Source organism: Cyprinodon variegatus, unplaced genomic scaffold (genome assembly GCF_000732505.1).
Source record: "Cyprinodon variegatus isolate N-32 unplaced genomic scaffold, C_variegatus-1.0 Scaffold1254, whole genome shotgun sequence".
NCBI lineage: Eukaryota > Metazoa > Chordata > Actinopteri > Cyprinodontiformes > Cyprinodontidae > Cyprinodon > Cyprinodon variegatus.
The window spans coordinates 25,587-37,080 of record NW_015151707.1 but is presented as its reverse complement, the minus strand read 5'-3'; the positions used below and the strand labels follow the sequence as shown (position 1 = coordinate 37,080).

General features: G+C 37.3%; 1 protein-coding gene across 1 annotated transcript in view; it reads right to left on the bottom strand.

Annotated features, from left to right (window-relative positions):
- Positions 1–5,944: 5,944 nt before the first annotated feature.
- The window catches only part of slc5a3 (solute carrier family 5 (sodium/myo-inositol cotransporter), member 3), a 6,788-nt gene continuing 1,238 nt past the window's right edge, over positions 5,945–11,494 (bottom strand). Inside the window, exons 2-5 of the mRNA XM_015401742.1 lie at positions 9,530–10,407; positions 9,242–9,437; positions 8,145–8,272; positions 5,945–8,065 (exon numbers count right to left, since the gene is read on the bottom strand). Coding sequence (XP_015257228.1) covers positions 6,852–8,065; positions 8,145–8,272; positions 9,242–9,437; positions 9,530–10,169 — 2,178 coding nt within the window. The 5' untranslated portion in view covers positions 10,170–10,407 and the 3' untranslated portion in view covers positions 5,945–6,851. The remainder of the gene's footprint in view (positions 8,066–8,144; positions 8,273–9,241; positions 9,438–9,529; positions 10,408–11,494) is intronic.

Genomic DNA, 11,494 nt, shown 5'->3' with positions numbered 1-11,494 from the left:
TGAACTTGGTTAAAAAATATCCCGAAGAATCAAATCAGGTAGTTATTTAGTTGGATTAGACTTAGAGACTTAGACTTAGACAGACTTTCTTTTTCATTTTGTACACACAAGTGTATACAAAGAGAAATGTCGTTCAGTACAGCTCTCAAGATATTTTCATTTTTTGCAGTGCAGCCTTTATAAAGGTATGCAGCAGTGATAATGTAAACATATGACTGTATAGTTACAGTTCCAACATTCATTTTTTTTGTTATGAAATTAGCTTATATTAATTAGTTATATTAGATCAGATATATTGTTATTAGTTATATTAGATCAGTTAGTTAAATCTTATCTTTGCTTTCTGCTCTTCACTTCCAGGATAAAAAAAAATAGAAAATAGTGATCAAAAGATTTTGAAGGCTAAAACACCACCAAACAATTGTTTCTCTGTGTATGAAGTCTTATTGTCAGCTAGCAAACTACTTCTTCTAAGAAACAGCTAAAATAGAAAATAAACAGTTTTGGTTTACCATATTAACTGATAGGAAAATGACTGCTTCTGTTTAAATGACATGAATATAGTTAAGGTCTCTCACTCCAACTGGGTTCAATTCAATTCAAGAATTTATTGTCATTGTCAAAAAAAAGGCAACGAAATTGTGTTTGGGGTACAATACTTAGTAGCAGCACGTTCCAAGTAAAGTGCACAAGAGGTAAAAGTGACACCAGTGCTTGACCCCCCATGCCCCCCCTTTGTAGAGTAAATCTAGCCATTAGCTTAGTCAGACTACATAAGCTATATTTAAAATTAAACATACACTTTAACATCTGGCAGTATTCTTTCCTAACAATCATAAATTTGTTTTTAAATCAAACATTATGGTAAAATTAGAAAAATGGAATGCCATTAAAATAATCTCCCTGCCCAGATTCTAATGACTTTTTTTTTTTAGAACCTTCTGATTTTTTTTAAACTAAAACCTCCTCTTAGCCCATTCTATGATGTATTTAGCTGAATGTTTTGGGTCATGATCCTGTTGCAAGACCCATGATTTGCAACTGAGCCCAAATTTTCCAACACTGGGTAGCTGGTAGCACATTTCTCTGTAGAATTCCTTGATAGTGTTGAGATTTCATTGTACTCTGCAGAGATTCAAGACACCCCGTGCCAGATGAAGCAAAGCAGCCCGAGAACATAACAGAGGGTCCTTCATGTTTCACTGTAGGGACAGTATTCTTCTCTTGATATGATTCACATTAACGTCAATGAACTTAGAGCTTAGGTGCCTTAGCAAAAAGTAAAAAGTTTTGTCTCCTGTATCCATAGGACAGTTTTCTAGAAGCTTTGTGGCTTGTCAAAAAACAATGACTGACCTTCATTTTTAAAGAGTTTTTATTCATTATTAATGTTGTCCTATGAAAGATATTTCTGTGACCATGGTGGACTTTTCTTTTATGAAATGAGGGTAACACTTACAACCCCAGGTCGAGGGGATCATGGGGTGATAACAAAAAAGTTCAGAGGTAAAAGGAAAACATACAATAGACAGAAATGACAAATCCAGCCATATCTCAAATGCAACACTCTAGAAAACAAATAAATGCTAAAAAAAACTGGTAAGCAGAGCAAAGTAGGTCAGCAGTGCCAAAATAATATGCAAGTGCCTAAACAGTCTTTAAAAGAACCACACAAAGCAAAACAGGGGTCAGCTGTACAAAACATCTTCCAAAAGTTGCCCCACTAAAAAAAAAAAATATGAATCAAGATGCTTTTTAAAGGGTGCAGGTGGGTGTCATCATCTTGCCTAGCTTGAATTTTTCAGAGAAACCTGGCCTTCCTCATCCCCTTCATACCAAATTGCATTGAAGCAGATATCCATGTAAAATAAGCCCCAGTGATTGTACTCTATTGTAGAGAAATACTGCCAAGTAAATAGACAAACGTTTATTGGGTTGTATTCAGTTTCTAATTCATTTCATTTTTAATTTATTCCTAATATATGAATTATCCTAATTTATACATTTTCATACAAACTAGCTGCATTGATTGCTGTGTAAAAAAAAATCTCAATGATTTGTGTAATTTTTTTTTTTTAGCTGTTACACTGATAAACCAACTTTTTACACTCATTCTAATTTATTGAGATCCATGGGTGCAGTATATGTTTGTATTTCAGCTCAGCTGTCCTACTTTATTGAAGGTTATCATTACCGGAAGTCCACCAGCAAGTGGATTTTCTGGACTGAAAGGATAGATGTATGGGGGCTTTGTTGACAAACATAAGCAGCAGCCTGAACGTCATTCCTTGAAGGTGTTCAGTTTCTAAATCGTAACCTGTGGCCTGTTTCGCGTCAACCAAACCAGTTTAGTTCCTGGAAGTGGTTGAGATAAAGAATATTCATTCTAAGCAATTTGTTGGTTTGAAAAACCAGTGAGGACAACCTGACGTCTCCATAGGCATGTTATTCAGATAGCTGATTACAATTATCTTACTGACAGTTTAATTAAAAATTAAAACTTGCAAAACATCCACAAACTACAGTAGCACAGCTTTTATCCTGTCATATTGGATTGACACCTCTTTTTTTTTACAGCTTCTAATTATTGAGTTTTGCCTTAAGGATTAAAGGCAGGTCTTACACTTTTATAAGTATTAACGTATAACATATATCAGAATTATTTTATGGTTGTTTAATGTCAGAGTGGAGCAAATAAAGCCATTATATGTAGGGTAAAAGCTAAACCAAAAAGGTATTTGAACCTTAACAACCAAGGTGCTTGAGGAACTGTCATCTAGGTCATGGCAACCACAAAATAAGCTTAAATCGGGGGCAGCTGGACTTTTGCTCAGTTTTTATGACAGCCATGCTTTTCTTAAAGCCAAGCTTTCATCGCGGCTTACAGAAATGTCTAACCTTAGCCTATGTCTATAACGTTTAAGTACACTACTGCAAAAGATGAGTTTTTTTCACTCAAATTTCCCAACTGTCATCGACAAGATCAAAAGGCTGCCAAATAGAAGAGAATAGAAAATCCCTTTATTGTCCCACAATGGGAAAATTGTGGTGTTTACAACAGCAAAGGTTATAGTAGAAGAGATCACACAATGTGCACTTTAGAAAAGTTTATAATAATAACAGATAGGAATTCAAAATAAATTGAGTATTGGGTTGTACAGTGTTTTTACTATGTAATACTCTGTATCTGGAGAAAAGAAAAATCAATAACAGCTGTGGATATTTTTACAGTAATGGATATAAGAAAACAGCAGCAACACCAGAGATGTGCAAAAAAAATGACAGCAGAATGTTATTTATCTGACTAAGACAGAAACTGCAAAAATCAGCATGAACGTAACAACTTAGTTAGGTTTTTTGGGAACAGTGATGGTTATAAAGTCTTACAGCAGCTGGGAGGAAGGATCTGTGATAATGCTCTCTGGTGCATTTAGGGTGCAGCAGTCTGTCACTAAAGGAGCTTTAAAGTTAAGTAACAGCTTCATGCATGGGGTGGTACTATACCAGGAGCAGGACTACAGATCTGCTGTCAATTTTGGAGACATTAACGAGAAATTTCTTTTAGAAGGAAGAGGAATTTAGGAAATGAAATGGATGTTTATTGACCAACAATCACAGGAGGATCCACTCATTAGAAAATGAATGGAAAAATGTGAGTTTGTGGTTGTCAAGAAAAATAAGCTTTGGTTTAATAAAATGGGCTGACCCAGCCAGACTTAAAAAAAAAAAAAAGCCAATAAGATGGTGATATATCATCAAATGTTGTATACGAACCTTCCACCTTTAGCCTGAATACTAAACATTTGTCTTTCTTTAGAAAAAAAAGGTGCACATTAAGGTAGTGAAATATCAAGTTTCCAAGTGTCAACACAGAAACCAAAAAGAGACTTTCCCTAAAGAGAAGTGGGTCAAACCCATATGTGAACCACTGCAAGAAAGCCATGTCCACTAAACCCTGAGCTGCAGGGCTGTGGAAAAACATGTCACCTGATGATTTACTTTTCACTGATTTAAGAGTTTTGACAGTGTTCTATTGGAAGATTTGTTTATTTTAGCATGAACCTAAAAGTCCCAGATTAAAACTATTTCCAACTCTTATGTCTTTATGTCTTTTAAATCTAAGAAGCGATAAACCAACCACTAACTTTCCATTTATAGTAAGGTTCCACAGTATACTTACCAGAAAATTATGGTTTGTGGTATTGGGTTTTTCTGAGATATAAGCCCTGCTATAGCATGCATTTACAAGAAAACAACATGTATGATTACCCAAAGTGATAAGAATTGTTCTTCAGAAAAAAAAAAAAAACTTTAGTGAATCATGAAAAGTAAAAAGGCGTTGACGGGAATGAGAATGACGTCTCATTCAACTCACCACAAACTGCTAAAAACAAAATGAAGAAGACGCAGTATTGTTATTATACAAATCAAATGTGTTACATTTCCATTGTTGGTGATGTATATTAAAAGTAAATGGTAAATGGTAAATGGCATGTACTTATATAGTGCATGTATTCAAGTCATTCACGCACACACTCACACACTGAGCATTAATCTAACATCCATCCATTTTCTCCTGCTTATTCCTTGTCAGGGTGGCAGTGGGGCCGATGCCCCTCCTGCATTGTATGGGCGAGAGGCGGGGTACACCCTGGACAGGTCACCAGACTTTTGCAGGGCAACACAGAAATACACAAATGGTGTGTTCGATTTCAGCGGCTGCGTCTTCCAAGGACCCGGTCTACGTGGACTGGGTCTTCCGAGGTCCGTGAAAATAAGGATGCCGGAAGAGTTTGGCTATGGATTCAACCAGTTCCTGCCTTCTTTGGCTTTCACTGAATTTACGCTTTGTCACCTAGCAACCGTTACAGTTGATAACAAAGCAGGCAAAGATGGATACCGAACTTCTCACTACTGCTCGGGGTGCTAATAGCATTTTTAGGGAGTTTCAACAGCACTACTGTCATCATAAATATCATATTTATAGTCCCCACACTGCAGAAATACTAGAACCTCTGCTTAAATGTACACCAAATCCATTTACACAGGGACAGATTAAACCTTTCAATAAACCAAACATTATCTGCCACATATCTGGCTTAATAAGCATTTTCATTAATTTCAGACTTGTGTGTCTTTCAGACAGCGAAAGACACACAACCATGCACACACACACTCAGACCTGAGGACAATTTAGAGAGTCATGTTTTTGGACTGACTGTGGTAGGAACACCCGGAGAGAACCCACAAATGCACTGGGAGAACATGCAAACTTCATACAGAACGACCCCAGGGCAGGAATCAAACCCAGAACCTTCCTGTTGCAAGGCAACAGCACTACCCACTTCACCACCGTGCAGCCCATTCATTTAACCCTTTAGTCTAATTCAACTAAGCAAGATGACTTTTTTTTCCAAAGGGTTGTTGTAAATGTCTAGAACTAAACTCAAGCAACTCTGTTTTACAAGAGTAAAGTTTTTCAATAATTATTGGACTGCGAGGGTATGTGTATGTCAAAATTTTTTGAAAAAACCTATTTTTAAAAATATACATCATAGTAAGGACCCACTCCTCATCGGTTAGGGGTTATGACCAGGTGTTTATTAATTTTAGCTTAGTCAAGTATTGAAAGTTAGGTTAAGGGTTAGGGTTAGTTAGGCCAAAGAGATGAATAGAAAATAGAAATTAGTCAATATAAAGTTCCTGTTAGGATAAAATAAGTAATATTTGTGTGTTTTTGAATGTCTGTTAGGTCAAGGTAAAAAAAAGGAAGAATTCAGTGATATGTCAATTAATGTCAGTAGCACATTTATAGAAACTTTCTTTTTCACAGATAAAAAATGTCTTCCATTCGTAACTATACCAGTTAACATATTTAGAGCTAATTACAAAAAAATAACTGTTGAAGCAAAACAAAAATGCTTTTATTAATTTGTATCTTTGTCTGTGACTCAATAACCAGTAAGTCAAATATAGAGCAAATACACCAAAGTTAGTGGCTAGCATTTACAGCTTCAGAATGATAAAACCAAACCGTCATTTATTGAGTCTTCTTTTTATTATGTAGGACACTCTGAAAATGATCTTAAAAGTGTTGAGTAACGAGACCAAAATATCAACTTCATTTGATCAACACATTAGGATTACTACTTTAAAACAGTGTTTTACAATCAAGTTTATCAGGTAAACTTACTGAAATTGAACTTCAATTTAAAGAATACCCTGACAAGGTCATTTATTACCAGCATCACACACCAGTCCATTTAAAATTACAAAGTTCTGCATTTAAAAAAACTTAGGCACAATGTAAATCAAATGTTTAGAGAAAAACTATTTAAGTATAATGCATTGAGTGTATTGTTGGTCATTGGACAATGTATTTTGTTTTTGTTTAGCTTGGGTACCAACATGGTTGAATTACATGTTTAATCAAGAAAGAAGGTAAAAAGATTGAACCTTAAAAACATGAAAAAGTGGTACCAAAGAACAAATGTTGTCAACATTTTGGGCCCTAGATATTTTACAAGAAAAAAGGGTAAAATTTGCATTTATATATTCTACCCTGACTACACTTCCTAAGAGGTGGGTGTGTATAGTGTTCCTTGTGATATTTCTGGCACCAGTTATCCACTCTGTTTACTGCCAAAAGGAGAGAGGAAGGAATGAAACAGAAGGAAACTTACATTGTGACTAATGTTCTAATATTTTGTCTATTCTTGACTCTTGATCCTGAAAATCTTGATCCTGAAAAACACAGTGTGTTAGATTTGGATAAAAAGCTGATCGTGGCTAATTGTGGCCCAAGAAAGAAGATCTGATTAGTGCAAATCCTTGTTTGACCTGTTCTTTGCCTATAAGGAGAAATACCAAAACAGAAATATCCCAACAGAGCAAACCAGCACCAGTGCTGTGTTTAGTATAATTTTGGTCCTGGGAGGTTCGTAAAGAAGCTCATTGATAATTTTCTCCTGCTCTTGGAATGTAATGAATGGAGTTTGTGAAGGTTCGTCCTGGAGACCACAAATACGTTCAAAAACATTAACACATTTCACTTTTTCCACAAACTCTCCATGGCATTCCTCTCCTCTCCTTTCTCCTTCATTCCCTAGTCTAGGTTCAGACATCTGATTATAGCATCCATTTTGGAGTGTGGGGTGGGCTGGAATAACATAACTATTGGTTGATTGAGGGTTTTCCTCTTTACTTTCAGGTCTGCTAAATCTGTTAAGCTTGTTTTGGTCGCAATGGAGCGATTCTTCTCCAACAAAACCATTTCCAATTTCAGTTGTGTGATCTAGAAGGTTAAAACTGTTACTTTCCTCTTTACAAATACCATTTTCTTGTGCTTTTAGCTTCCTTCTCATCTTTAACCCCCATAGAGTAGTTGTTCTGATTTGCTCTTTTTCTGGCGGAGGAGTGCAGAGACTTACAACAACAATTATTATAGCCGACACCCAAAACAAAAATGCTGCTACATACATGAAATGGACATCTTTTATGAAGGACGGGCGGTTGTCAGGCTGGTTGCAGTGTGGTTCTCGGTACACAAAACCTAAAATCAACCTCAAAGCTCCAAGAGAAAAGCCTACCACTCCACCCCAAAAAGCCCCAGTTTCGTTACAGCGATCCCACAGGATACCAAGCAAGAACAGCGCTGCTACAGGGGGAGTTAAATAATCGCACACTTCTTGGATATAATAAAACATCTGTCCACCTTGCATTTCAATGATAACCGGAACCCAAGCAATGCTTATGGTCACCATGAAGACAACAAAAAGCCTGCCCGTTATCACCAGTTCTTTGGACGTGGCGTCCTTTCGTAGCATTTTGTAAATATCCAGCGTGAATATGGTGCTTGCAGAGTTGAAGATGGAGTCCAAATCACTCATCAAAGCAGCGATCATGACCGCCATCATCAGTCCGCGGAAACCAACTGGCATCACCGACATGACAAGCCGTGGGTACGCCACGTTGCTGCAGCCGGCTGCAGAACCGCACACTTCCATGCAATGCTCTGGACTGATGCATGCCAACTCATCCGCAAAGAGGACCCTGGAAATCATCCCTGGAATTAAGATGATACACATATCAGGCAATTACTGACACTGGCGTAGTGAAGTAGTTCATCGGTAGGATGACTCTACCTGGGATGACAATGATAAACATGGGGAGAATTTTAAGGAAGCCTGCCATTATAGTAGACCCTTTGGCATGAGCAATGTTCTTTGCAGCCAGAACCCGCTGTACGATCACCTGGTCTGCACACCAGTACCTATAATGAAAGTGAGATTTTTTTATTGTTTATTTTTTTAACTTGCATTACATGAAACAGGATGATGCTATAACCAATGCCATCCAAAAAAGTGGGTAAAAAAGTTTCTTAGAGATAACTTTGAACTGTAAAGTGCCTTGAGATGACGTGTTGTGAATTGGCGCTATAGAAATACACTGAATTGAAACATATAGAAGTCTTTTACAGATCCTTGCTGGTCTTTTTGTACCGACTTTAGAGTGAAATAACTTATACTAAATGATTGAAACTGGCTGAAGTTATCTTAGTTGAGACAGTTACAGAAAGCAGAGAGAGTAGCCTAAACACTAAATCTGATGCTCTGTGTTGTTTTTGTATTTTTGTTAAATCAAGCATATAGTTAAGACTGACATGGATTCTCTTCAGCCTTTTCTACAGAAGGCGATAGTTTTAACCTCCAGGATGATTTACTGAACACATTTTCCCAATATCATCTACACATTATTCAATTTGTTTACTTATTTTTGCAGTCTCGGCTGTCCCTAACTTTATGGATTCCCTCCGTATTTCTTTTCCCAATGAAATCATACCTAACCCTGAGATGTGTTCAACCACATCTCTTTTCCCAATAGAGCCTTTGAAATACTAGTGCATTCCATTAACTTTGTCTGTATTTTTTCCAATAAAAGCACTCCTAGCTCTGATCTTTATCTGCCTTTTTTTTTACTGAAGTAGGAACAAGTAACTTCTTGAAAAATCAGAAGAAATTTTCAAGTCGTTATAGGAAAGTCTGAAGTCAGAAATACCATGTCTCAAGTAATCACAAGTCAAGACTAACTATTTACCAGTTGAATCTAGGTACCATTATTTAAATTTGAAATCAAAAAGAAGTTATCATGAGCTATTCTTGAAAAAAGGTGATTTAGACTGTGCTGTATGTAAATGTAACGCAAAAAAAAAAAAATCATGAACAATAAAAGATTTAAATACCAGACTGATGCAGGAGTTTGACCCAGCAAGAAACCAGGCCAAGGCAGGTCTGGATCTTTTGGGCCTCGCAGGATTTTCAAAGAATCTGGTTTTGGGTGCAGGTGATGGTGGCAGGATGCTGAATATGTCAGATTAGGGAAAGACAGAAGAATGGCAGTGACGTTTGGACTGGCCTGCATGTACCTGGTTCTCAACCCTTAAAAAGACAAAAAGAGTCAAGTTTAAGCGCTTATTGCTTTAGTCATAACGGATAAAAATGTTTAAATAAAAAAGTTATAGAAATAACACCTTCAAGGCCTCCAACTTTGACAAAGCTGATTCCTGTAAGACAGAGCGCTCCGACAATCATCAGAAAAGCTTGAACTGTGTCTGTGTAGATCACAGCGACCAGACCTCCTGTGACTGTCAGCACAGCAGTCATGGCAATGAGGAGAATGATGGAAAGATAAAGGTTCCACCCTAAGGATTCCTGGATGAACAAGGCTCCTGAATAGAGGTCCACAGACAGCTTGGTGAAGATGTAAAGCACGAGAGATAAAGCAGCAAAATACACTTTCAGGCGCCTTCCTCCATATCGTTTGGAAAGGTACTCCGGCATTGTGAAGACTCCACACTGAATGTACACAGGGATGAACACCCAACCCAGTAATTGAAGCAGTAGTAGAGCGTTTAACTCCCATGCAGCCACACTGAACCCGCTAGCAGCACCCGACCCTGCGAGTCCGATGAAATGCTCGCTCCCTATGTTGCTGACAAAGAGAGACGCTCCCACTGCAGCCCAGTTCATAGAGCGACCAGCTAGGAAGTAGCCACTCACTGTCCCTCGATTGGCTTTCCGCATCGCCAGGAAACCAATTCCAAGCACCAGGATGAAGTAGACAGCTACTACACCAATGTCTGCTGCTTCCATGGTGGCATTGGTAGCCATGCTGAAGGACTTACTAGACTGCTTAGACGAACTATCTTTTAACTTCTAAAGACAACTGCATAAAAAAAAAAATTAACTTTTGGAAAGGGAGTCCATATTATGAGTTAAACTACACAGGAATCAAATCTTACAATGAACTTCGTTATAATCTTCTTCACCTCTGATTCTTGGTGGCTAATATCCACTTTTCAAACTCAGTAAGGATCGGCATCCATCAATTCAGGGTAAAATTCACAACCTGCAAGAAAAACAAAGATTGAATAGCATTTATTAGCATTACTAATCTTGCAAAGAGGTCACATTCAATAGTTCAGCAGGCTTTCCTTAAACTTTGGTTGGTTTCTCACACAGTTTATGTGCAATCTTACTACTAATGGCATTATGTTGGGCAGTTTATGCTAATAAAATATGAGGGGAGCAGAAAAGTAAGAGGTGAAAAGAGTGCCAGGCTTAAAAGGGACAAGTTTTTAACAAGTATGGCTTTTATCATTGAAAAACAAATATTGATTTAGTAAATAAATGTGTTCTAATTGTTTAGAATACGTTAATAAATACATAGGGGGCAGTATACCCAATGGGAGACGCCATGTTGTGTCGCCATTTTTGATCAGAGGAGCAGAAAGAGGAAATATTTTTCAGCCTTATGCTTTTTGCCTTGATCCAAAAATGTGTTGAGAGGACTTTATGACAAGCAAAGACAACCATAGATCATTTTATTTTCCACTTTAGGTTCCTACAGATGACCAACTGTACTTTCGGTCCTGTGAGAGCCAAGAGAAAAAAGAAAAGCAATAATCCAGAGAAAAAGAGAATCTAATCGTGAAGTTTATTTTGGTTTTACATTAGAAACCGTGCAGTGTAATAGTCCAGCGGAGATGGAAACTGTGAACTTCTTTCAGTTTTTTTCAGGGAGATTTTCCATGTGTTTCATATTTAATTTTAGCAGATATGTCAAATGTGATTAAGCTGGCTCTGTCTTCCTGGCAGAGACGGACAGTTTTGTTTGTTGGCCTACACTGGATGAGCTCACAGTGGCTAATGAACATAGACTTCTTTCATAAACATTTATTATTTTATTTGACCATGGTGAGGGAGGATAATGTGTCCCCTTCATTCAGAAAGAGAAGAATGTCCCTCAGTAGCTTTTACAGTAGTGTCCTTTGGCTTGATGGGGAGGTACCAGTCCCTCACTTGTAATTCATTCAGTACACCACTAGATGGGGGTAAATCTTACACACTGTCCCTTTAAGCAAATGAGATACAATAAGTGAACAATGGCTGTTCATAAAAAAACAATTATATATATATATGTATATATATATATA